Raw genomic sequence first — 27,657 nt, 5'->3', positions numbered from 1 at the left:
CCCTGCCTCTCATAAAGTGACTGCTTTAGATAGATAAGCACCAGACCCCTCCAACCCTATAAGCAGGTATAAACAATAGAATAATGGATATAGAGAAACTCTGGAGGGAATTAAAGATCAGGGAGATAGCAAAGAGACCTTCCAACCTAAAAGATTGGTGCTCATCAGCAAAACTGTCACAGATAAATGTATGAGAATATATTTATAACTCTATTAAAAATAATGCAAAATGTCTTTATTGCAAGATCCTCTCTGCGTACAATGTCAGGAAAGATTTACACAATCATTAACTCTTTTTTCTCTTTTTTAACTGATTTATTTTTGCAAAAAAAAATGTATCTCTGGAGGGGATTAAAGGATTTGTATGCTCATAATATTCGGAGTGATATTAAACAGTAAATCATGTTTTGGAAAGTTTTCCATTGCCCTGCAGCAGAACTATCATTATGCCTAAACATGCCCAGAAGAATAGTACTGCTTTACTCCCTGAAAAAAAAATGGAAGAAAGAGTAGGAAATGTTTACAGTCTCAAATTAGCTCCCTGATGTCAGTAGTGAAACAGCAGTTATAGTTCATGAAGACTTGTTATGCTGTTGGGTTAATCCTAATTTCCCTTCATGCTTCTCTTCATTATTTATAGCCTTTCACCACCTCATAGTTGGTTCTCCAACACTGAATCCACAGCGTGGTGTTTCAGTTGCTCTCCATGTTTAATCCTGCATATTGGGCTCTTATGATTAGTCTCTGGAGATCTGTTCAGATGATTTACTTTTGCTATTTTCTCAAAATAAAACAGAGTGGAAGGAGGGATGGTCTGGACCCTTTCAAATCCAAACCCAGATCCAGGCTTCTGACTTTCTTTATATTTACCCTTCCTCCTCTCCTCCTTTTGTTCTCTCCATCCGCCTCTCATTTTAGTTCCTCCTCTCTCCCTCCCCCTGCTCATCGTCCATCCGCCCTCCCCTTCTCCTTTTACTTTCCTACCTCCTCTTCCTGCTTCTGTCCTCTCATTAATGTGCTGCCAACTCGATGCTTGGTGACAGGATATAGAAGCTGTCGTCAGGGCAACGTTCCATGGTCTGTGGTTGCTGATGCATTTATTTCTGTTTGGGGGGGGGGGGGGGGGGGGGGGGTTAAAAGGATGCTGCATTCTTTGCTTTCTCTTTAGAATAGAAGAGGTGAGACCATTAAGGGTTAATAGAATAAATCCTCCCACAGACTGAGCTTAGAGGATGATTAATCCTTTAAACAGGTCAAAATCAGTAATATATGATTTTCTTGCAGACTTGAAACTCAGAACATCTAATACTTTCCAGACATTCTGACAAGGAATATTCTATCATTTTGTCTGTGCAGCAGTTTATTGGCGTTCATCTATTTTCTTATCAACTATCACCAGGAAAGGAACAGAAAAGAAAAAAGGATGGACCTGTTAAAGCTACTTTATTGTACCTGGTCTTTTTTTTTTCTTCTCTTTTCTTTTTTTTTTTGATTGATTTTCACAACTTTATGTAAACATAAACAAAAATGTACAAAAACAACCCACCCCAAAACAACATGGAGCATTGCAGTGTCCACATATATAAAAAAAAAAAGCCTACATAGAGCCTACACACACAAAATACAAACAGACATTCCCAGTCATGGTTCACCATAGTTGAAGCTGTTGGACAGCAACATGAATGATATACTGAATGTAAAAAAGAGAAGGGAAAATGATTTATAAAAAAAACAGAAAGAAAAATTATATTCTCTGTAAGAACGATTGCTGTGGGTTTCAGATCCTCCGGAATTTGTCAGACTTTTGATGAAGATCATGGGTCAATTTTCAGCTGTGATAATAACTGAAATCTGTGATATCCACATATCAACTGTGGGGGCCTGAGGTGCTGATCTCAGTAAAATACATTTCTTGGCCAAAAATAAGAGAATTAAAAGCAAAAGTTTATTATCTACATTAAGTAGAGTGTCTGAAGCATGATTAAAAAGGCAGAAGGAGGGAGTAAGTGAGAACTGTTTGCCAATGATCTCTTGTACGGTATAATAACATGAACTGCTTTCCAATACCTGGTCTTTTTTAACAGGAAACATCTGATGAGCAGCTCTAACATTTGCTGCTAAGGAAAACACTCAAAGCTGTTTAGTTGCAAAAGCTGCACAATAGCATAACTTAATAAAGATATGAAGTTTTTGCTACTATATATATGTGGGGTTTTTTTTTTTTTTTTTTTGCTTGCAAAAGTTTGAATTTCATGAAATATATGTCAAGTTAAATTTTAGAAATAATAACTTTTTATTATAAAATATAAATCTTCCCCAAATATTTGTGTGTGTACATAACCTGATGAAGGGACTCATTGTTTGCTTATTATTTGCTTTTCAGCGAGGTTACATTTGTCTTTTTGGTGTTAGGTTCCTGCAAGGTTTTTTTTGCTTCTCCCTTTGAACACAAATTAGACTCTGTTTGCTTTGCTGTTTTAGCCTGATTCAAAATGGAGAAATTGCAGACAACTGAATGGTGTCCCAGATCTCATGTGGAGAGACCATAATGGGATAAAGTCAGGCAGCTTTTTCATCCTGTTGTAGTGGATCTGGTAAAATAGACATCAAAACCCAGAATTAAAGGATGCAACTCCCTTCAATGAATGTTTAAATCTAATTGGATCAGTTCTGATAACAATTTAATGGTATTTAATTGTGCATAAAATCTTTTTAACTTCTAGTAGAGTAGAATTTGAGTAGAATCATATCTTTTTTAATTATACTTTTTTTTTAAACTATTAAATAGATCCCTTAGCATAGGTAGCGTAAATAAAGAGAATTTGTTCTTGGTTTTAACAGATTTTCTCTCATTTTATGATTGTTTACTGAAATGTATTTTAATTTTATAGTTGATTCTAGTTAAGACTATTCAGAGTATGATAAATATCCTATGTTTGTTTGGTTGAAATGTTAATGATTAGTCACTCAGACTTAATTTCAGCTTATGAGACTTGAATAAGTCAGTATTTTATCATTCTTCATATAACTGTTAAGAATATAAATAAATCATTCAGTGTTTTATAGCAACTAAATGCGTTATTTGCTGTAATATAGTTTGAAACTCTATGTGTTTTAAACCTGCAAAGCAGACCAATCATGCTGACCGCAGTAATGACAGATTGAAGAAATGTATTATTATAGAGTTAAATAATTATGATAGCTATTTTAAAGAAAGTTTCTTCTAACAAATGTATAATTTATGTTATATTAGCTGTAATCGTGCATGTTTGTAGGAATTTGATTCTTCTTTCAATCAATAAATCAAATATATCCGGATTTTATTTATTTTGTTATTTTAGCACTTTTCTATCTATTAGAGGAAGAGTGGAACATTAGGTCCTCCACACTAAAAGGATTTGGGCCCCTAGGACCCTGAGGGCAAACATTAGCATCAAACTGGGAGGACAGGCAGCTGTTTCCATCTTAACAAAGATGCACATGCCTCTTCTAAGGCCTTTTTCAGATAAAAAAAAAAAACCTTAGCAATGATTAAAAAAAAGATACATTTTCACCAACATATAGTGACCCAGTGGACAAGGCAGCTAAACCCACATAATCCCCATATATGCAACATATCCATAGCTATGAATAATTCAGCTCAGTCAAAGCAGTTATGTCTTTGAAATCTGTTCATTTGCTCAAGGTGACTCAATAACACGCTGCTTTAATAAGCACTGTTTACGCTCACAAGCGTGCACACTTATTGGCAGATCAACAGAACCTTTTGGACTGATGGAGGAGGCTGGAAGTGAGCAGCCGGCCTTCTGGTAACAAAGGAAACCTCCTGTCTGCTCTCCTCTTTGTTTCCCCTTTGAAATGATTCTCCTCCTTTTCATTCTGCTTGTAATTTTCATCCTCTGTTTGCATATTTCTGAAAGTCTGATTATCTGTGAAGAACGAAAGCAACAGAAGCATGATTTCTATTTTTCATTATTTTTGATGCCTTCCTGGTGGCACTGATGCAGGGCAACACATTTTGTTGCTCTGCTAATGCTATGCTAATGGGATTCTCAACCCCCCCCCCCCCCCCCCCCCCCCCCCCCAGCTTTTTATTGCCATTACACTGTCCCAGAGTAAAGAGCAACGAAATGAATTCTCTGCATTTTACCCATCCCCTTCGGGAGCAGTGGGCTGCCATTGTGTGCACCCAGGGAGCAGTGTGAGGTTAAGGGTCTTGCTCAGAGAGCCAGACTGGCAGTCTGTGGGCGTGGGGCCTGAACTCAGAACCTCTGGATTAAAAGCACAATGCGCTAACCACTAAGGCACCACTCCCCATGCTAACTGAACATTCGCCATGTTGACATTCTGTGCACATAGAAAACAACGAGGTAAATTATTTTGAATTATGGTTAGATTACTGGATTTCTCTCAAGATATAAATCTAAAAAACAAGTTGTAATTGCATCTTAATAAGAATGTGAGTATTTCTACTAGGAACTCTAGTATTTATACATAATTTTAAAAGTTTGAGGATAAACATTTGTGTGACCTGTCTTTACGCCTCATGCAATCATCGTTTATATTAAAACATTCTACATAATGATGGACTTTTCAGACATTATATTTAAGTGATGCAAATTTTTTTATTTTTAAAGTTTCCAGCCTAGGTTTTTGAACAACCCTTTTATTATTTTGGTTTCTCAGTTACTAACTTAGTTATTTTGGTTCGATCAGGAGTCCAAAGCTTTCAGATCCTGCAAAAGTCAAGTGGCCAAAATGTTGATAAATTAATTAGTAATAGTCTTATATGAAAACCTTGTAATATGTAACTAATAATGAATTTGATGCATTGGAGCCCACAGATAGGCATAAACTGGGACAACAGCTCAGAAAACAACAAAGAGAGGCATTTGACTTATTTTAAGACCATTGCAGTATCTAGAAATTTAAAACTGAGTCTGGTTCAGATGCCAAACAAGGCATTGATAGTTTCTGTTTTGGTCTTTTTTTATATATATTAAAACAGAAAAAACAAATCAAACCTAACAAACTGCATAACCAGGCCAGATCTAAGAAGTGAAAAATGTTAGAGCTGCTATACAAACATTTTATCACAATGCTGGGTTAGAAGCTAAATTAAACATTCTTTCATTTGGGGACTTCTGGAACATGCAAAACCATCTTTATTTATAAATAGCACTGACCAAAGTGCTGAGAAGCATGATTGTTTAAAATATTAACACCCCTTTAATGAAACCCAAGTAACTTTTCAAACTTCATAACATATTTTCATAGCTTTTGTGATCTATATCTCCACATATAACGGAAGCTATAGATCTGTGTGGCAGTAACTCTGCCACACGAAACAGCTACAAACTTTCAGACTGCTTTACGGCATACGTCACCTCCCACTTTCCCCATCCGTTAGAAAGATGTTAATCGTTTTTTATTGTCAACATCATCATATGACATTCTTTGCCAATGTTAGATTCATTACCTCACAGCCACTGGAAACAGGAATGAAGTTCAGTCCAACTGCAGATGACCGGGAGATCAGGATTTCACCACACCATATATCACTCCTCATGGGAAATGCATTCTTTCTTAAGGGAGAAAACAATAAAGCTTTTGTTCCAAAGTGGACCAAAACTGAAAGTTCTTTAGATGCTTTAAATGACATTTTAGACTGCTTTAAATGCGCCATGAGTTACAGTTTTACCACTAGGTGGGGTTGAGCACTTTCTGTAGACCAAAACAAGATGTGTGACAAGTGGCACCTTTCTCCACCTCCACTCTAGCTATAACAACACTCTGACCCCCAAACCACTCCCACTCTCCGCCATTTTTTTTTTTCCTATGCTACGCTGTTATCTTTAGGCAGGGCAAATAATGCCATAGATACAGTAATTCACATGCAGTCGGCGCGGCTAGTAAACATGAGACTGGAGAACACCAAAGAGAGATGCTTCATCTGAAAAAAATACCTTACCATCACTACTTCTTAGTTATTTGTATCGACAATAATATATTTAAAATATAGTTTAAATGGTATTAATATGTGGAACCCCTGTCAATCTGTCTTTTTCCTTCTCTGTATAATATGCCTTTCATTTTTGATTTCCATTTTTTTCCACCTCTCTTTAAAATGTTTGTTAATTGTTTGATTTTTGCCTGTAGAGCATTTAAAGCCAAAAATAAAACACAAGCATGAACTCAATGCACTTTATAGCAACACAGGTTTGTTATTTACCTCTCAGGCCCAAACTGTTTGTTGCAGTGTTGAGAGTTTTTTTAAAGCTCTCTTTAAAAGAAAAAATATATATATTTGAAAGAGATACTTCATGCATGAGTGGCTACTATTTACCAAAAAAAAGTTATACAACCCAGTATTGTGTGCAGCTTTCTCAGCTTCTACCAGATGTAGATTTTCTTGTATTTCTCATTAACTTTTTGTTTCCCCATAAAGTCATGATTGCCCCAATTGTGTTTTATTGCCATTATCTCTTTGTTCCAAAGCTCATAAATATGAGGTTGGAAAAACACAAAACCTCTTTAAAACAGCAGCCTTGCTTGCTAAATGGTTATTTTGATGTATGGCATTCATCATGTTACTATAAAACCTCTGCATGGTTTATTCGTTGGGTAAATGGTAAAAAAAGAACAGATTTATTTCATTTCGCCTCCTCGGTTCAGGTTTATAGGAGACTCTGCAGCATGCAGAGTGATCTGATGCTCAGAGAGCTGATAGCAAATTGGCTGATTATTCCCCACCTCAGCATTAGGAGGATGGGTATATGACAAACTGTGTGTCAGCGTGCTGAGTGTGGAAATAGTGTCTGTATGCGTGTGCTTGGTAATGAGCAGAGCAGCCTGGGGATTTGGGAAAACACTGGTGTTGCTTCCCCCTTATCTGCTCAGTTCTGACTCGCTCTTAGCTGCTTTTCTCTGCCTGCAAACAACTGCAGGGAGCTACTTACCATCTCTAACTGGTAGTAAATAGGATGTTTGGGTTTGTGCACTGTGTAACTTACACACATATCTGTTTGTTTGCTGCTATGTAATCAGTTTATGAGGTAAATGACAGGATTTGTATACAATTCTAAAAAAAAAAATGTAATTAATGCAAGTGCATTAATTAATGCAAGTTTTCCCCCCATCCAAATGTAAATGCTCAAACCACCTCTGCAGGTTTGATTTTCTCTAACATAGAGAGACAGAGTGGTCTAATTATCCCCCTCCCTCCGATCTGTCAATCATGCATTTATTCCTGCTACCATCCAGTTTAATCTTACACAGAGTCACATTCAGCACACACGCTGCTTATGCAACCATTGTGGGGGATCTTTGTCCTATTGTGTGTAATGGTAACCATGATAGGCCCGTCTCATGTTTCTGAGACCGGGCCTTAACCTAAAACGGACAAACATGGAGTCTTGGTGCATTTTTATATGCTGCTTTAAAATTCTTACGTATTTTCTGCTCTCTGAGATTCTTTAGTTTGAATTATTCAATAAAATGTTCAATGAAAAGTTTTTCAGATCATCTGTTTTTGTCTAGATTAATGAAAATGAGTAGCTACTTTTAGGTATTATTTTTGTTGACATATTAGTGCATATTAGGGGAATTACACCAAAGTCAGGACAAGGCCCCATGGTACAGGTATGCTCTAAATACATTTTGCAACTGACAGAAGCTGCAGCTGAGGTGGAAGATTCTGAAAAATATCAAAACATATCCAGCCTTTGTGGAATAATAGCAGGAAGAAATGTTTATGAAGCATCATCATAGGCATTTTTTTTATGATTTGCCCCAAAACTCATTGAGAGACATAGAAAATATGTGGAATAATTATTTTTATTTTTTACCTTCTTGTAAGAAATGGGTTATACAACACTGGTGATAACACACTAAGACTCTACATCAACCTGAAAATGTCTTCCATACGATGGAACATGGTGGTGGCAGCATCATGCTGTGTGGATTTAATCACTACTCGGTGGTTATTGTGGTAAACATAGAGTAAATGGGAACACACAGAGTACAATCTTGGAAGAATCCATAATGGTTCTTTCTTTGCACCAACTAGAACCTGAGCCAGTGGGAAAAAACAAAAACTAAAAACTCAACTCAAATTGGAATATTCTGATCAGATTTGGATAAATCGGAATTACTCTTATCTGAATGAGAGGCCTCTGTAATGCAAACTTTCTAATTTTGGTGAACTGGCCCCACTCTGCATGTGTGCATTATGCCTTAAGTGGCAAAACAAAAAAATCACAGGCAGAAAACAGGTCACATTAAACTTGCAGCTTAGTTATGGCAATAATGTCTTAAGTGCTCTCAGAAAGTGTTGGGTGTTTGAAACCAACACAATTCGGCATTTTCTGGGGGGAATTTATACATCTTGAGCGTCATCTGTGATTTGAAAACTCTACACATACTAATAGGCTTCAGAACTGAATAAAGCGCAGTGCATATAAACACATGTCATGAGTAGATTATTTGATTTTGCACCTAAAGGACTTTTCGGCTTGAGTTGTTTACTGTATATCAGATTTTTTTATCCAGTTAAATTCAAGACATAAAAGTTTCATGTTCCCAGATACTTTTTTTTTCCAATTTAATGAATTTCCATTTTACAATAAAGAATGGACACACATTTCTCTCTCTACACATGCAAAGCAGGTAAACACACACAGCTAAATTCAGCAAACTTAAGCCAGGCATACACTGTACCATTATTAGCTCTTTTTGGGTCGATTCTCCAGTTGTGTGCTTCGTGTTGTGTACAGGGGATAACAAGGGCCGATCAGCCTCTCACGACCCCCTCCCGATCAGGAATCGTGAGGTGGGGAGAAAATCAAACATTTTTTAAAGTCAGTCGGCTGTCTTAAGGTCGCATCAGAGCGTCAAGCCACGCAAAATGCATCCTAAGCTGTGAACTTTTAAACCCTGCTGTTTCATTGTACAGTTTGAGCTGTAGCTGAGTACAATGATTGAAAATATTGCACAGTGTATGCCCGACTTAAGGTGATACAAAAAAAAATACATGCCACACTTTTCAGATTTGATCTTGTACAGAAAAACTTAATTAATCATTTAATTTTCACTTTAACAATTATAAACTATTTTTGCTTAGATCTATTACATTCAATCCAATGAAAGGTCAAGTTTGTGGTTGTAACATCATAAAATGTTTAGGTGTGATTACTTTTACATCCATAAAGAAGAAAGAAATGAAATTAGAGCCCTCACCTAACAGTCTGATTTAGACGTCAGATACTCTCTGGATTTCATGCCTGGTTGCTTGAGGTGTTAGTATAATGAAATCAGTTCTGATCTCTGCTCTACTTCCTCTCTGTCGCTCTGATGCTCATCTCTCGTCCCACTCCCACAGAGTTGACTCGTAACTCTGCTCTCTCTTCGGTAATCTTTTACTTCGGTCTGTCACATTTGTACCTGAAAAGACACAAATCACTTGGACAGTTCTAAGTATGTTCCTGAAAAGCATAATTTGGGGATTTCATTTCCCCCGTATTTCCTTCATGGTTGGACTGCTTGAATGATTTCTTTTTTATTTTATTTTTTGGTGCTGGTTTGTGTCGATGCATGAATCTTTTTCTTTATGTTGAGTAATTAGCCTGCAGAAGTCCTTTAAATGTTTTTTCTGCATTGCTTTTTCCCCTTTGTCCATGTCTTGGTATGACCCCCTACCAACACGTTTCTCTGCCCTCCTGGTGTCTCTGTTGGTCCTTCAGTTTGTTTGATCCCTGCCCTGCTCTTCTCTCTGCGTTACGGCTGGTTGAGCTGCAGATCAGATGAGATTGGAGGGAGGGGATTCCTCACTGCTGCATTTCTTCCCTCATGACAGAGAAATTCAATCTTTTACTCACTCTGTCATTTTTTTCTACTTCTTTTCCCCCACAGTCCTTTTTTCTCCATCTATTTTCATTCTAACCGCAGCTTCAGTCCTTTTCATGCATGTATTGCCAACCCTCTCCTTCTATCATCACCTCTGCTGTAATAGTTAGAGTCCAATAGACGGTCCATCGGGGCTGGTATAGCAAAGAGGAAGGAGTGTCAGAAGCTGTTAAATATCTTATCAGAAAGCACGTAATTCAGCTTGATATCTTATCCGCAGTGTAACTGTAGATCTGCGGTCTCAGAGACAGGGCTCTCTGCGCCTCTATGTGATCAATAATGAATAGATCCCAGTACACTTTTAGCATTGGGTGTGCATATTATTTATGAAAGGGCGCTTCTGAAACATAGAAAGAAAAAAAAACATTGTTTTAAGGATTTTTAGTGTTAGATACGTGATTTTTTTTTGTGTGTGTAAAAAATACAAAAGAAAAAGTGAAATATTTATGTTTCTTTCCATCTTTCTATTGTAAATGATTTAGACAGGATGTAACAGATCGAAGTATCTACTAACATGTGGCAAAAGGTGCTCTGCTGCACATTACTGTGAACTTATTTAACTGACCATTACACATGGTGGTGGCAGCATCATGTCGTGGGGAAAAAAATGGAGGCTGTAATAAGCTGATTGGGAGGTCAGTGAAGATAAATATTGGGCACTTCTGGAAGAAAACATGTTGAGGCATCAAAAGACCTAAACTGGAGCTGAAACGTTGAAAGCAAATATATTTTAAAGGGCAACAGCGTTTTTTTTTTATTTTTTTTTTTATTTTTTTTTACATTGGGCCCTTGATTTTACGTTATTACATCATGTTCTACTCACCCATATGAGTTTTGTGTCATTTGGAGCCATTTTAAAAATATTCTGTTAGGTTATATCGAGGTAACGATGTCTAGTGCTACTGCCACAGATGATCTCGCTCTCGAAATGGAATTGAACGATTCAGATTAGCTAGCGGAATGAATATAAGGGGTAGAGCGTAGCCGCCTGGTGTAATGTACATTGGTTAATTAAAGTTTTTTTTTAAGAAAAACCAAAAAACTCCAGTCCGGCGCGCGGATGACGTCATAAACGCTCCGCTTTGTTTTTAAAAGATAGAAATATAAAAAATATAACCGCGGCTGTCTGGGGGACAGTGATTCGCCCACATGTTATGAATCCTGGAATACCATAAATGATAAATTATGAACAGTTTAGTTTGTGCCTTCAAGTCATTTGCCCATAGGAAGACGTTACTTGGATATAACCTAACCTAATTTCTTCAGAACAGCTCCAAATGACACAAAACTCATATTGGTGGGTAGAACATGATGTAATAGCGTAAAATCAAGGGCCCAATGTAAAAAAAAAAATCAAAATTCCCCTTTAAATTGCCTAGTCAAAGATCAGATTCTGTTTGGGACTTTTGGTCTGGTTTTAAGGCTTGACTGAAAATCAGTCCTTTAATGACTGAGAAGAAACAAAATACTCAATTTTTGTGCTTAAATATTGTAACTTATAAAACCAAAAAAATAAGATGTACAGAGAATTTAGCAGCTTTGATTTGGAGTGAAAGTTTTTATTTGTACTTTTTTTTTTTGATACCACACTTTAAGATTTTTGCTTCCAAGAAAAATGCCTTAAATCCAGGCTGTGAAGACTTTGACTAAATAAACATGTTGGTGTCTCTACTAACACGTCCAACAGCAGGTTTCAATTAGTTCCCAGCCTGTAGCAGACAGAATCGATGGTTCCATTATCATTGGGCTCCTATTGATCGGTTTGGAGCCACTAATAGCCCGTTTGCCCCCTGACACCCTGGTTTCAGAGTGGGTTTGTTTCAATGGGTGCAGATCAGAACACCACAGTGCTAGATGGACAATTAAGTGGTTGGAAAGCGACCTTAAGTACGACAAATGGATGAGGTGGTGAAGGAGAAAGAGAAGATGGAGAATTAGGCTAATAGCTCCTGTGAGGATTTAGGAACGCCGTTTATCTCAATATGATGGAAAATACAAAAATAAAGAAAAAGCACAGCTTGTTTTGGTGAAGCAGTTTTGTTTTTCTTAACATTATATCTTTATCTACATTTTAATTCTAACAGCTGCTGGCCTTCCTTTTCATGTACCCTCCCATCCCGATCTCCATGCTTTCCTTTGTTGTTGCCGATCTGCTCCAGAGAGCAAGAGTGACGGCAAGTGAGAGACGGAGAGTAGCTTGTTTCCATGGAAACGGGCTGAGCCTGATAAGCTTGGGTTCTTGTGTTGCTGAGTCTTCTCTGCGTGTGTCTGCATGATAAAGGTCTGGTTTTCGCTGGTTAAGAGGAGGGATGATGATTGATGAGGGTCTGATTCACTGGGCAGTGCAGATGCTCAGATGAGCTGATGATGCGTGGTTTAGAGTCTCTTTAGTTCTTACCTCCGTGCTGCAGGTCAACGCTCTTATCAGAGCTCCAGCAGTCATCAGGATCACCATGGGCATCACCATAGCAATGACATCTTATCCAGGACTTATCTGAGAAAAGCAAAGCTTTTGTTTCTCTGGGTGATTTGCTTTCTTGTTAAAAGCAGAGACGTTTTGAATTGGATAAAAGCAAAGGGGGCATTTCTTCTTTGGAAATCACTTACTCAGATGTTCCGCCTTTTCAGCGCTAAACGCTCTATGTTACTCAAACGGCCATCTTCCGTTGAAACAAATTACTGTATAGAGATCAGAACATGTGACCTCAGACAACCTTAACCTCTGCTGTTACAGGGAGATCCAAAGCTGGACATAAATGAACAGCAAACACGGTGGCAACATGCTCACCAATACTTTGTGTGTCTCTGATTTAATGAGGTAGAAACTGATAGGAGGGGAAAATAAATAGTTAATCACTGCAGATACCATCACTTTTTCAATATGACGTTGGAGATCCAGCTTTCATCATTTCTTTAGCCTCTTTTAAAATAGAATTCAAACCTTTTGGGCAACATAAATATCTCTATTTTTTAGCAAGCAAGATTTCTAAGTTGCTATTGAAGTTGCATGATATATGAATCGCTTACTTTCATCACTCTTTCTTCTCTTTAAAGCTCTTTACCTTCATAATTTAACCCTTATTAAATGTTCAGCTTCAGTCTAATATGTCTGTCACTGAGCACCATTCTCAAAATGTCTAATTGGTCCTCTAGAGGGGCCTGATTCAGCCTGAAATAAAGTTTGCAGTTTTTTTTTTTCCTTTAAAATCAAATAACAAAAAAAAATAAAAAATAAAATAAAAATAAAATAAAATAACTAAGTTGTGAACTCGTTGAGAGAAAAGGTGTAGGTGGGAAACTTATCCAGACATAGAGATAAATATTGTTTGACTTTGGAGGCTGCAGTTTGCTTATGAAAATAGATAAACCGAATTAGATAAACAAGCAAAGAGATATTTATGTTGAAACATAAGAATTAGTCTGTAATGAAAAAGCCTGAATGCCTTAGTTGCTCTCAGTACTTTATTTTTCTTTCAGACAATCTGTTACTGGTGAATCGAAGCAATGCAACATGTTGCTAATGAGAATGTCTTTCTGTCTCTGCTGCAGAACTCCCAGAAGAAAAGAGCAGTACGAACCAGCAACAAACTGGACAAGAAGCCTGCTCCCCAGGTAAGCCATTACCAGGATATCAACATACACACACTCCTTTTGACGGGTTTGACCAATCGATAGGAGAATCACACCGCTGTCCCGGCTGCCAAAGAGGCTTAAACCCAGAGAGCGGTGGACATTGATCCACCATGAAGCCAGAGAAAAGTGAGAAAGAAGTAAATCAGTTTCCACAAAGGAATCACCAATGCTTCATTATCCTCCATTCTGATCACCAGACAGAGGTTTCTGGTGAACACTGACCGTCACTACAACTGATCTCACTATTAGAACAAGGCAAACTTTAAAAAGGTAGATTTTAGTTCAGATAAAATCAAACATGACCCACAGTTTGTTGTTTAAACTGCTCCTAATGCGTCTGATTTATCTCCCTATTGACACATAGGGTTCTTCAGCCTGAATGCTTTGACTTTAAAGCTGTTCAGTAGAGTAAAAGTCTTTGATTATTCACATTTTTAAATATTTATCTGTTAATTTGATGATTTTAACAAAAGAAAGAAAATCTCAAAGACAAATGACCTATAAATCTGTATTTATTTTGGATTATAGGTCATACATTAGGGGTTTGCAGTGAAGTAAATATATCTCGCAGAAGAATTAAAAAGATATATTCAACGGGTTAATCCTTTTTAAAAATATATCTATTTTCTAATTTCAAATTTTAGAAGATTACAATTTCTCTTTTAGACATATTTGTAAAATATTTTAATTATATCTGTTTTCTCCTTTTGGAAAAAAATGAAAAAGTGTTAACGTTAAATAGTTATGATTTCAAAGTGCTAAAATGAGTACCCTGCCTATCTGTGAGTCACTAAAAACAAACAAACTAAAACGGACTGCAGCATCTTCTTTCACAGATTAGCATTTACAAGCTGTTATTCACATTTAACACAATATTGGTGAAAGTGTTTTTCTTTGCTCTAATTAATACCAGATGGGTCCAAATTAAAATCTAATCTAAATTATAAAATCTACTTTTACATGAGCCTAAGGAGCCTTGTGCAATTGGTCATTGATTTGGGAGCAATTGATTCCAGTCGGTGTTACACATGTCTGCTAATCTATTTTATAAACTATTAGTCCTGACACTAGGAGGGGGAGGTGGGAGCAGCTTTGCATTTTATACAAGAGATGACCAGTGTTAGAATATTTTTAAATATATAAACCTTTCCTTAACTATGGGATTTCCAAAATATTGATATTCGTTTCACATCTGGTTTAAACCGAATTGGACTCTTAAAATGAATGAAATGAAAATGCGCTTTTGGTGTAGCTGTAGGTTAGGCTGAAGGCTAAACTCTCAATGATTGATGAACAGAAAAGGCTGACTTTGCTCAAGAAAAAATACTGGTGTTTTTTAGAACCTTCTTTCACTCATTATTTATTTGATTTAGTGTTTGCCACCTCTGTGAATGTGAAAGTAGATAACTTTGAGTCATCTTCAGAGCGCAGCCTGTTAGGACCAAGGCATCACTGGCTGCAGAAACATTTGATCTGTCATCAGTTAATTTACCTCAATCACTCACAAACAGGGATAGTGATGCATCTTTGCTAATAGATTCTTATTTATTTATTCTAATATGATTTAGGACAGTAAAATCTTTTCATATACGCTAAACCCTGAGCAGGTAAACTAAGCAATTCTCAAATGCAAATAAAAAAAACAATCACAAACTATTTGGCTCGAAAGAAGCAGGTTCATATAAATGTACAAACAGACTTATTTTTGTTTTTTTAAGATGCCTCCTGTTGGGATGTTTCCAGCTACACATCCTAACTCTCACACAATCAGACATCCTGCATGTTTGATTAATTTTCCCCTGTCAAATAACTCACAGTGTTTTGACCCTTTTTCTACTGGAAATTAGATTGTTTAGCTTCTGTTTGTTTATTTTTCTATCTTGCATTATGATACATATGCAAGTCTCTATGCATATACATTTTTAATTTGTTTTGGTGTCAGGGATAACAATGAATTTTCTTTACACATCTGTTCCATATTCTGCAGATTGCTTCAGGTTTTAGCTATGCTTAACTGATTAAAACAGCACTTATGTATCAGGGTAAAAAAAACAAGAAACAGAATTCAGGTAAATCTCTACAACAATGTCTTCAATTTGTTGTAAAGACGTGGCTTGGCTCCCTCTTCCAGACCACATACCATAAATGGCTGTAAATTCAGCTCCCCTCACTCCGTCTAATGTGGTTGGAGTCGCTCCACAGGCAGTAAAACAAACACAGCCGCAGAGCTGCTTCTGGGGAATGTGAGCACACGGTCACCTGAGGTCAGCGGTAAGAAGGGTGGAGAGTTTAGAATGAGAAAAAAATGTATTTATGACTAAAATTGTATTATTATTTTTGGGGTATTATGGTAACCGCACACTTATGTATGATAAATAATAATAAAACAGGCTAAAAATGCTGATTGGTTTTTACTTTATTTCACAAATCCCCTAAAAAAAAAAGATAAAAAAAACACATTAGAATATTCTTGCTTGTTAAAAAAAAATTGTTTAATTGTTTGGTTGTTTTTACTAGTTGGAAAATGTAACAACAAATAATTTCCATTGAAGTTAAATCTGTGTGCCAGAACACAGATGTTTTCTCCCCAACAACATGGACTTTAAAGGGGCCTAATCACACACTGGGACCTTATGAATTTCTGCTGTGGCTCACTCTGGTTCCATACAAGGAGTCCCTGATTAAATTAAAGCCGGGCATACACTGTACCATACTTTCAATCATTGTACTCAGCTACACCTCAAACTGTGCAAAGGAACAACAGGGTTTTAAAGTTCACAGCTCACAATTTATGTTCTTACACTGCACATCTGAAAACCACACGTTGAACTCAGCGTGGAGAGATGGAGTTGATCGGACCTGTCAATCTGGAAGAAGAATAAGACTCCCTTGTTTGAACATGCGCGGTGAACGAGGTTCAGATAATTTGGCTTGTAGATGCTCGTAGCTCTGCTTCAACAGCAGGATTTGTCCACAAACATCTCACAATGGCCGACTGAATTTCAAACATGTTTGATTTTCTACTGACCTTACGATTCCTGATCGGAGGTCGCTATGAGAGGCTGATCGCCCCTCGTTACCGCCGTGTACAACACAACACACTGAATTCGGCCCAATCCAAATAATTCTCGCACGAGTACAGAATTGGCCAGAAAATGGCAAAAACTTGCACGTTGTATCCCTGGCTTAAGAAAGAAGAAGGTTTCAAAGATCAACTGAAACAACGTTTATGAGGCCATTGCAAAACCTCTTCTCAGGTGCAAAAATGACTAAGTAAACACTATGAGGACCAATGATTGGCGCATACTGCTTTAGTCTGAAATCAAACTATGGCCTGTTTTTTACAGTCATAATAAACTTTTAAAATTGGACTTACTGAATCTTAAATGTTTTAAACTATTAGAGTAAACTTTAACAATGTTAAAGTGTATTTGATGTCATCCCCAGATCCAAGTTTCTATCTCAGATGTAAATTAAACAATAAAAATACATTCTGAGCACAACTAAGGCACCGACACTGGTTATTGTGTCACAGTTTGAGAAACAATGCTGTAGATCATTGCTTGTCAAAGCTAGTATAACACATTGCACAAGCATGTGTGTGTCTCCATGAACCTTCCTGCGTCAGCATGTTTATGATTCCTTAGAAAATTATTTTAAAAATAAAAGAAAGGCTTTCGAAAATTGTTTCATTAAACATGTCAGGAAGCACTCTTTTCTCTTGGTTTCACACGTAAACTCCCTTTTATTAATACATTAAGATGTCTTCTAAGTATTCTTTTATCAATTGAGTTTGAACATGTTTGCATAGGGTCTGTGGAAAATATACCGGTCATTTATCCTTTTTTTATTTTACATCCATTAATCCTTATCATAAGGAAATGCAAAGTTTTGCCTCTACTTTACCTCTACTTTTTTCTAAGCACTTTGTTGTTCTTCCAGTCAGGAAGGTAGGAAATATTCTGAGCAGATGATAAATGACGTCTGCTGGAAACCACTAATGAATATGTTTGCTGATGTTTCTCTGCTCTCTAAGAGCTTTTTATTCCTTTAAATCAGCCAAGATACAACCACAGCATGACTCTGACCTCAGCATTTAGTGGTTTCACTCCACATGTTTGTCAAAAGGAGGCTTTGGATATATCTTATTTGAAGTTCGCATAGTTTCTCTGATGTCTTGCCCATCATGATGTGAAAACACAGGCACAGTTTTAAAAGCACCGATGATTCGGCTGTGATGTTCTACACCTCAGGACTTTATTTTGTCAGTTTTAAATTTTGAAGACATAAATTGGAGCAGCCCTGCTTGAAGTGATCTGATTGGTCAGCTTGTTTTTTTCTCTTTGCTATGCATGGTCGGGTGTTTGCTCAGCTTTCACTGACTTGTGTATATCTGTGCTGTCAGGTTCTCTGTTCCTCCCCGTCTAACCTCTAAAAACTGAGCGCCTTTCTCACTTTAAGTTGCTCATGTCTTTACAGAAGAGGGGGTTCTCAACTTTGATGACATTTCACGGGCTTTTAAAAGATTAAAAACAATTCACATAGGTGTGTAATGATTTATTTTGAGTTTATTTATGTTCATGATTCATTACACGTACAACTAGAACAAAAAAAAAACAATCTGAGTAGTAAGTCGCTCTTTGCAATCTCTAGGGAACATCGCTTCTCCGTGCCTTAATCCACTCAGTCCTTTTCTTTCCGTCTCGCTCCAGGAGGACAATTCAGACCTGAAGTGTCAGCTCCACTTTGCCAAAGAGGAGTCAGCCCTGATGTGCAAAAAGCTGACCAAGTTGGTGAAGGACAGCGAGGCCATGAAGGAGGAGCTGGCCAAGTACAGATCGCTATATGGAGACATCAACACCTCACTCACTGTGGAGGAGGTGAGAGGATTGACCACGACCACTTAAAGGTTGCTAGATGTAGCCTCCGACACCATATGAGATAAAAATTTAGCATTAGGGATTTTAAATCCCTAATCCAGAGGAAATAATCAAGTGGCTCATTTAGGGATTTGACTTTTGGTGGAGATACATGGAAAAAAACTTACAAGGAAAAAAACATGAAACCTCTATAAAGTTAAAGTCAAACTTCTTTCATGAAATAGATTTTTCTTAACATTTCATTACAATTGTGAAGATTGTCAGTAGTCCAGGTCATGGTCAATTTGAATAGTTCATTTTATGCAACTGGACGTGTTTTCTAGAAGACGTTTCACCTGTCGTTCATAACAATTTTATTTGCTTTTAGCAGTGTGAGTGGATAAACATTTAATTTTCTTTAAAAACTTTAAAGACATCCATGCAGGCAACAGATTTGGATACTTATTTTGTTGCCGTCTTAAAAAGGTTTTAAAAGGACAAAGTTGAGCTGAAAGATTTAGAGATGAATTGTGTCACGATGCTGAAGGCAGCTGTTTATCGTGTTTGACTTCTCTCAGGTTGCTGACTCTCCGCACACTCGAGAAGCTGAGGTCAGAGTTCATCTAAAGCTAGTGGAGGAGGAGGCCAACCTGCTGAGTCGACGCATCGTGGAGCTGGAGGTCGAGAACAGGGGCCTCCGAGCAGAGATGGACGAAATGAAGGGCAGTCAAGGTAGCTAGTCTTCCAGCTCTTTACTGTTTACCAGGGATGATAGTTCACATGTTAGCAGGATATTTGGTAGAAGGTATCTACAGATTAGAGATAAATTAACACACCAGCCAGCCCATATTTTTGGTTAATATTATCTTGTTCCAGCATCACCCCGGGCATGCGTTCAATAGTGCATTCCATTGTTAATATTTGTTTAATTTGTCAAGAAATTTTTCCTTTTTGTTTAAACTGCGATTATGTAAGTTATCTTTTTTTTCAGTTTTTATTATGTAAATGGAGGATGAAAAACAGTCATGGCTTTAGCCAGTATTGCTTTGGCTTTATCTAGGCATTAGCTTTAAGATTTTACAGAATCAAATAATTTGTTGAACATCCGCCCCAAGCCCTAAATCTCTCAATCACTATATAGAGCGGGGACTATATAGTAGACTTTGTGTTCTTTGTCATAGGCGACAGTAAGCGGCTGTGACAATAAATCCCATGATGCTTTGCAAGGAGAGCTCTCCTTGGAAAGCATTCCGGGATATATCTGTTCATCTAGTGACCAGGGATGATTGTATTGGCTTAGCTTAGTAAAGCTTAGTTCACTTTAGCTACTCTGGTTTATCCTAGGCTAGTTTATTTTATTCTAGTTTAACCTGATCGGTCTAAGCCTAACTCACTACTCGGGCTTGGCTTCATTTTATCTTAGCTTATGTGGGTTAGCTTAGTATAGCCTAGCTTTAGCCTACCCTAACTTACCCCAACTTACCTACTCACCCTAACTTAGTTTAATTCAGTGTAGTTTAGCTAGATTACTGTAGCTTAGCTTTAGCCTAACCTAATTTACCTCAACTTACCCTACTCACCCTAACTTAGTTTCATTCAGTTTAGTTTAGCTAACTTACCGTAGCTTAGTTTTAGCCTACCCTAATTTACCTCAACTTACCCTACTCACCCTAACTTAGTTTCATTTAACCTAACTTAGTTTCATTTGGCTAGCTTAGCTTTAGCCTACCCTAATTTACCTCAACTTACCCCACTCACCCTAACTTAGTTTCATTTAACCTAACTTAGTTTCATTTGGCTAGCTTAGCTTTAGCCTACCCTAACTTACCTCAACTTACCCTACTCACCCTAACTTAGTTTCATTTAGTTTACTTTGGCTAAGTGTACTCCAGCTACTAAGAAGTCAGAGTAACATATTTTCTGAGCTGATAGCGTTCCAGTTTGCCTGATTTGGACTCTTATATTCTCCATCATTGACCACGTTAGCCCCAGCTGCAACTGTGGTATTTCACTTTTTTTTTTCACTTTATTTTCTAAACATATGACTCTCTGTCTTTATTCCTAGACGGCGCTCAAGAGCTTTCTGGTGTTGGTGGTGGTCAGGGGGGAGGGCTTTGTCTAACAGGAGGGGCCGTGGTGCTTGGTGGAGGCGCCTCATCTGAAAACGTTATGGAGCTCCAGAGGCACCTCCAGTTTGTGGAGGAGGAAGCTGAGCTGCTGAGACGATCTCTGATTGAGATGGAGGAACAGAACAAACTCCTGATGAATGAGATAAATCGCTATAAATCTGAGCTCCCACCTGCAACCTCCACCCTATCCTCCGAGTCCCTGATGTCTCTGACCGACGGCCTGCTGAATGACTCGGTGCAGGACGGGGCTGTGCTCATCAGCACCGACACTCCGACCCCCGAAGAGGAGCTGAAGCTGGCGAGGCTTCAGATCGGAGAGATGAGCGGCAAAATGAAGAAACTGCAGTATGAGAACCGCGTACTGCTGTCCAACCTGCAGCGCTGCGATCTCGCCTCTTATCACGCTCCTTCCTCCTCATCCTCCTCATTAAGACTGGCTTTAGAAACAGATGCAGAAGCAGGAGACTCAGCCGAGTGTCTCCCTCTCAGGTACATGAAGATATTTTTGCTTTTGTCCAGTGCAGGTCATAGTCATTGCACAAAAGTAAAAAAACAAACCACTAGACTTTGTTCCCAAGTTTGAAGATGTTTCGCATCTCATCCAGGAAGCCTTTTTTAATTCAATGTCATTTTATTTTGAACTAAAAAAGCTTCCTGGATGGGAAGCAAAATGCTTCAAACTTGGAAACAAAGTCCAGTTGATTGTTTTTTAACTTTTTTGGAATAAAGATTTATTTTTGCAACTCCTCTTTCAGCAATATTGTCCCTTCATTCTACTGTGTCTCTATAAATAGCAGCTCTTAAGACACAATAAAAGTCTTTTTTACATTTTGTTATCAAGACAAAGCTACTGGCAGTGGAATTTAAAGTCCCACATTTTTAGATAACAATTAGTGCTGCACCGATACCGATACCAGTATCGGGCGGGGCCCCGATCCAGCACTAAAATGGTGGTATTCGGTATCGGTGGGTACCAACAAAGAGGACACGGATACCATTTTGAGAGCCATAAGTTTATTCAACTATTGTCACTCATTCCAGGTAGGCAATAAAAAGTTCTACTGGATTCACTTTGTATTAGTCTGTTTCCTGCTTCACAAAGGTAGGCAGCAGCTTGACAAAGCCATGATGGCAATTTTTTTACATCCAAGTAGTATGCAGTTATTCATATATATACACACACACACATCAATTTCAAACAGATTGTATCGGTATCGTATTGGTATCGGCCGATACTGCACAGCCAGGTATCTGTATCGGGGCCAAAAAAAATGGCTTCGGCGCAACACTTACAATTGAGATTTACATAGCAATGATTAACCAATGTTGTTTTCTACAGACATTTGTCAGTAGAATCATAAGAAATCTTAAAAACAAACAAAACTCCATTAGAAAGCTGGCACTCCTTGAGCCATTTATTGGACAAGGTTCAAATATCTTGTTAAGAAATATTTGTTATGAGAACACCTTTTTCTCTTAACATCTTCTGATCTAGGAACAAAGAGAACAATCCAGCTCACCTCTCTTCTTCCAGGCAGATTTTTTTACTCTTTGTATGTTGAGTTTGAGTCTTGGAACAGAGTTTGCTTAGAGGAAGGTTTATTTGTGTTCTGCTTAATCATTTCTGTTCATTTGGCAATTACCCTGCACAGTTATAGCAGGTATACCCAGGAGAGGTCGCCTATCCATCGCAGCCAATATTAAACCCAAAAAACTAATTCCACTGCGGTCAAAAGTCAATGTTTTTGCTCTTTAAAGTCCTTACCATGCCTGGGGGGAAAATCTTCCACATAAAACCCAAATTTTTAGCATCTAGAAGTAAAGTTTGGAGCAGATCAGACAGCTGAGTTTCCAACAGTTTCCACCGTTGTCAAAACTCTGCATAGGCAGAGAGCAGCCTATGTTCAGGATGATCCACATAATAATCAATGTGGATAATAAAAACAAGTCAATGCATTCATGCATTTACAATAATAGAACCAATAACTTTATTTTGTTTACTTGTGTTTTTATAGAGCTTTACAATTACTGTTTTTTATGTCACACTGTAAGTTAATAACAGCAGAATAGAGCTGAATCAGCTCCAGCTGTTGGTTGATGCATGGACCGCAATGCATGCAGATTAGAGCGGTGCATTGAATCTCAATCATCATTACAAAATCTAAGTTGCAAACGGCTGCATTGATGCACTTCAAATGTCATTAATTTTACATAAATGTCGATGCTGCACATTGACCGGGAGGCTAAAGCTCAGGGTGAGCAGTGGGGATGTAGTGATCATTAAAAAGGTTGAGTTTGTCTGAAATATTGTTTTCTGTTATTTTGCATTCCTGATGTGTTTATAACACGCAGTGGTTGTTGAAGAGGTTTCAGGCTAGAAGATGACACTGTTTGCTTTGGTTTGTTTTGTTTCCCTCTTGCATTAACTCCACCCAGCTGCGGTTCACTCATGGATGGGAAATGCGCAGAGGATCCATTTTGTTTGGACAAAAGCGGGTTTGTTTGGACAAAAGCAGGATAAAGAAAATAGATCCTGTCCTCTAAGACAACCAGTATGCTGAAACTGAATTGTGGTTTGTTTTTTTCAGCCCACCCCATCGCAAAGAGCCAGTAGGAGGAGAGAACGATGCCATTGAGATGGATGAAGAGAAAAAGAAGATTGAGGACAACGCTGATGCAACGACCTCGCTCTCTGGGTGCCTGGGGCAGAAGGACCGCGATGCCTTGTTGGCCATGAGGGATCAGGCTCGTTTGGTTTCCACTGCTATACAGCTGCTGACCTCCCCCGAGTCCAGCTGCCTGCCCTCCTCCTCTCCTTCCTTGTATCACAAGGTCTGCAGCAATGAGGCAGCAGAGCCGTGTGACCTGGAGAAACCTCAGCCTCACTGCCAGGTACCAGCTCTGTTTGTTTTTCAAGCCTAAACGCGTCAGAGGAAACCGGTAACATGCAGGATGCTTCTGCTGGGACACATATCTATTTATAGGGTGAAACCAGATTTTCCAACGTGTCCTTACGCTTGTGGGTGATACTTATCTCTGCCAGTGTTGAACAACTTTGTGAAGAATGCTGCTTTTTCTTCTCCCCAGATCTCAGAGCTGTCTGATTTGGCAGACCGCCCTCTGGTTGGTGCTCTAACCAGCAGGCTTCAAGCTCTGCACACCCAGCTGCAGGCCTTTGTTGAGCAGGTAGACAGTCTGGCTAAACCTCCCCTAGGGGGAAGGGATGGTCAGGTGGAAGGAGCATCCCCCCCAGCATCACCTTGCACCTCCTTACCCTGCTCAGGAGATAACGAGGAAAACCAACCGGAGGAAAAGGTACAACTTCAGGAAGCACAGTCCTCTCCATCACCTTCCTGTCCTTTCATTTATTTATATTTATATATTTTTAGAGATACACTTTTTTGTTTATTTCTTGTTCTTTTATTATTTAATGCCCAATCATTATTTTGGCCGACAACACTCTCAGTCCTATTCTGCCATGCTATCTTTCTTTTTTTCCCCGCGCAATGCAGAATTCCTTTACGCAGCGTGCTCAAATCTCCAGCAACCTCTTAGCCAACTCAACAACACCATTTAATTGGATTTGCTGTTATTATGCAGGCCAGAAATTTTTGAAGCATTTCAGCTTTTACAGAATCCATTATTTTTGGTCAGATTTGAGCTCCCAGTGTAAAAAAAATAATTCTCCATGTCTTCTGCATGCTGTTTTAATGCCTCCTAACCTTTAAATCCTGCTTGGGGCCTCAAATGGAGCCAGTTGCCTGGACATAAAAAGGTTAACCACTTCCACACCTAGTTTACTACAACCGGCACTGAGCAACTGTGTCCATTCATTTTATAATTGGGAGGTATATCTTTAGTTGAGTTGGTGTCATGAGTCTCAGTTGGTTCTCTTCATGTGGTGGTCGTTGTTTCTGTTGTGTCATCTGATGATCTGGATCAATAAACAGAACTTACTTTAAAAATCCAACAGTCAGAACTCAGAACATTGTTTTTTTTATGTGCTGCACAAATATATTGAATTTCTGTATGAGGTTTATGCGCCTTCACTATCAGTTTCAGCTTTCCTTTTCAGCTGATTGGGCTAGAAATGAATTTAACCTGTAAATTGCAAGACTTTAACGACTGAAGAATTTTTTCGAATCATACTTCACTGTTGTGAAATCAATTCATAAATTCTAAGAGGTAGTTTTAAAGCTCTCTTCCTAACATCTAATCATAACTAAACACTTTGCCGGGGCTTACCGTGAAAAAAATAGATTCTGAATTTAAACTGTTTCCTGAAACTCTTAACTGCAAGCTAATGTGTTCTATCAGTATAAACAAAATCATCATGGAACACATTGGAGGTAAATAGGAATGTCATGTTGAGGTCTGCAGTGAAGAGAGCTTGAGGTGCAGGTTAGCCAGTGACTTCACAGCGTCGCTTTTAGCCTCACTAATTGAAATATTTCACTGCAGCTTTAATTGGCTCCTCTTTATTTTTAGTGAATTTTAACAGAAAATCTAATAAACTCAACTGAAATTTTAAATTAAAGTCAGCTTGATTTTAAATTATTTCATGTCTGGTCATCGTTTTCTTAGCCTTGTTTCATTGGTAATGAAATTTAAACCCTATGAGGAATTATACAGGTGCTGGTCATAAAATTAGAATATCATGAAAAAGTAGATTGATTTCAGTAATTCCATTTAAAAAGTGAAACTTGTATATTATATTCATACATTACATACAAACTCATATATTTCAGATGTTTATTTTGTTTAATTTTGATGATTACAAATGACAACAAATGAAAATCTCAAATTCATCATATCAGAAAATTAGAATATTGTGAAAAGGTTCAAAATTGATGGCCCCTGGTGCCACACTCTAATCAGCTAATTAACTCAAACCACCTGCAAAAGCCTTTAAATGGTCTTTCAGTCTAGTTCTATAGGCTACACAATCATGGGGAAGACTGCTGACTTGACAGTTGTCCAAAAGACGACCATCGACACCTTGCACAAGGAGGGCAAGACACAAAAGGTCATCGCTAAAGAGGCTGGCTGTTCACAGAGCTCAGTGTCCAAGCACATTAATAGAGAGGCGAAGGGAAGGAAAAGATGTGGTCGAAAAAAGTGTACAAGCAAGAGAGATAACCGCACCCTGGAGAGGATTGTGAAACAAAACCCCTTCAAAAATGTGGGGGAGATTCACAAAGAGTGGACTGCAGCTGGAGTGAGTGCTTCAAGAACCACCACACACAGACGTATGAAAGACATGGGTTTCTGCTGTCGCATTCCTTGTGTCAAGCCACTCTTGAACCACAGACAGCGTCAGAAGCGTCTTGCCTGGGCTAAAGAGAAACAGGACTGGACTGCTGGTGAGTGGTCCAAAGTCATGTTCTCTGATGAAAGTAAATTTTGCATTTCCTTTGGAAATCAAGGTCCCAGAGTCTGGAGGAAAAGAAGAGAGGCACTTCATCCACGTTGCTTGAAGTCCAGTGTAAAGTTTCCACAGTCAGTGATGGTTTGGGGTGCCATGTCATCTGCTGGTGTTGGTCCATTGTGTTTTCTGAGGTCCAGGGTCAACGCAGCCACATACCAGGAAGTTTTAGAGCACTTCATGCTTCCTGCAGCTGACCAACTTTTTGGAGATGCAGATTTCATTTTCCAACAGGACTTGGCACCTGCACACAGTGCCAAAGCTACCAGTACCTGGTTGAAGGACCATGGTATCCCTGTTCTTAATTGGCCAGCAAACTCTCCTGACCTTAACCCCATAGAAAATCTATGGGGTATTGTGAAGAAGAAGATGCAATACACCAGACCCAACAATTCAGAAGAGCTAAAAGCCACTATTAGAGCAACCTGGGCTATCATAACACCTGAGCAGTGCCACAGACTGATCGACTCCATGCCACGCCGCATTGCTGCAGTAATACAGGCCAAAGGAGGCCCAACTAAATACTGAGTGCTGTACATGCTCATACTTTTCATGTTCATACTTTTCAGTTGGCCAACATTTCTATAAATCCTTTGTTTTTATTGGTCTTCAGTAATATTCTAATTTTCTGATATGATGAATTTGAGATTTTCATTTGTTGTCATTTGTAATCATCAAAATTAAACAAAATAAACATCTGAAATATATGAGTTTGTATGTAATGTATGAATATAATATACAAGTTTCACTTTTTAAATGGAATTACTGAAATCAATCTACTTTTTCATGATATTCTAATTTTATGACCAGCACCTGTATATCTGTGAAGATTCTCAGTCATCCAGGTTATGGTCAAACATTCAGTTTAGGCAACTGGAAGTGAAATTTTCTAGAAGACGTTTCGCCTCTCATCCAAGAGGCTTCTTGAGTTCTAAGTGGTGGTGGGGAGCACTGAGAGTAACATACTGAAGGGATAACAAAATAATTCTTGGAAAAAAACAAAAGGTGGCTTTGATCCCTCTTACTGGATTGGCCATGGAGGTCAGCTGGGGGCTGTTAATGGTCTTTAGGTGCTTCTGATTGGTCCTTAACTCCCTCGTCAGATTGGTGTCACTCATGCCTCATTGAAGTCAGAGTATTGTGAGGTCAGGTCACAGGTGAATCTTCTGGGTATTGTCCCTAAAAGTGCTTTGTAGGTGGTTGAAAAGTTATGTCTAAGACCACCTCCACTGTTGACAGAAGGTTTTTCCAGGTTTACAAAGATGGCTTCCTTAACCCCTCTCAAACAATTTTCTTCCTTGGCCAGAATATGGACATTTTTGTCCCGAAACAAGGGTCCTTCAGCCTCTAGTAATATTGCTGGAGTCTATGAATAACTCAGGAGGATTTTTAACAAGCACCGGATCCCTGTGCTCTTCAAACCCAGAAACCCCCAGAGAGAAGACTGGTTTACCCCAAAGATAAGACACCCAGAAACCAGGAAGACAACGTTGTTTATAATGTTCAGTATAGTGAAGAGTGAACAGACCTGTACATTGTAGAGACCAAGCATCCGCTACACAGGAGGGCTAAAGGGCTGGTTATTCTGCAGCAGTGTGGCGCAATGAGCCTGATGCAGACACTTTTGATTTATGCTCAATTTTAAGCGTGGTCTGTGCTATACGCTGTGGGTCTAGATACGGCCGAGGCGATAAGGAAGTGGGGGCGA

The 27,657-nt window shown here is 38.4% G+C and overlaps 1 protein-coding gene across 3 annotated transcripts in view; it reads left to right on the top strand.

The window, feature by feature from the left end:
- Positions 1 to 27,657, top strand: part of soga1 (suppressor of glucose, autophagy associated 1) — a 114,893-nt gene that overhangs the window by 63,337 nt on the left and 23,899 nt on the right. For all 3 annotated transcript variants that reach the window (XM_038267544.1, XM_038267543.1, XM_038267542.1), the window contains exons 5-10: positions 13,453 to 13,515; positions 18,249 to 18,416; positions 18,974 to 19,127; positions 20,461 to 21,013; positions 23,113 to 23,416; positions 23,612 to 23,839. In XM_038267544.1, coding sequence (XP_038123472.1) covers positions 13,453 to 13,515; positions 18,249 to 18,416; positions 18,974 to 19,127; positions 20,461 to 21,013; positions 23,113 to 23,416; positions 23,612 to 23,839 — 1,470 coding nt within the window. The remainder of the gene's footprint in view (positions 1 to 13,452; positions 13,516 to 18,248; positions 18,417 to 18,973; positions 19,128 to 20,460; positions 21,014 to 23,112; positions 23,417 to 23,611; positions 23,840 to 27,657) is intronic.

Source organism: Cyprinodon tularosa, unplaced genomic scaffold (genome assembly GCF_016077235.1).
Source record: "Cyprinodon tularosa strain WSP-4 unplaced genomic scaffold, ASM1607723v1 ctg677, whole genome shotgun sequence".
Taxonomy (NCBI): domain Eukaryota; kingdom Metazoa; phylum Chordata; class Actinopteri; order Cyprinodontiformes; family Cyprinodontidae; genus Cyprinodon; species Cyprinodon tularosa.
This window is presented reverse-complemented; position numbering and strand designations above follow the sequence as displayed.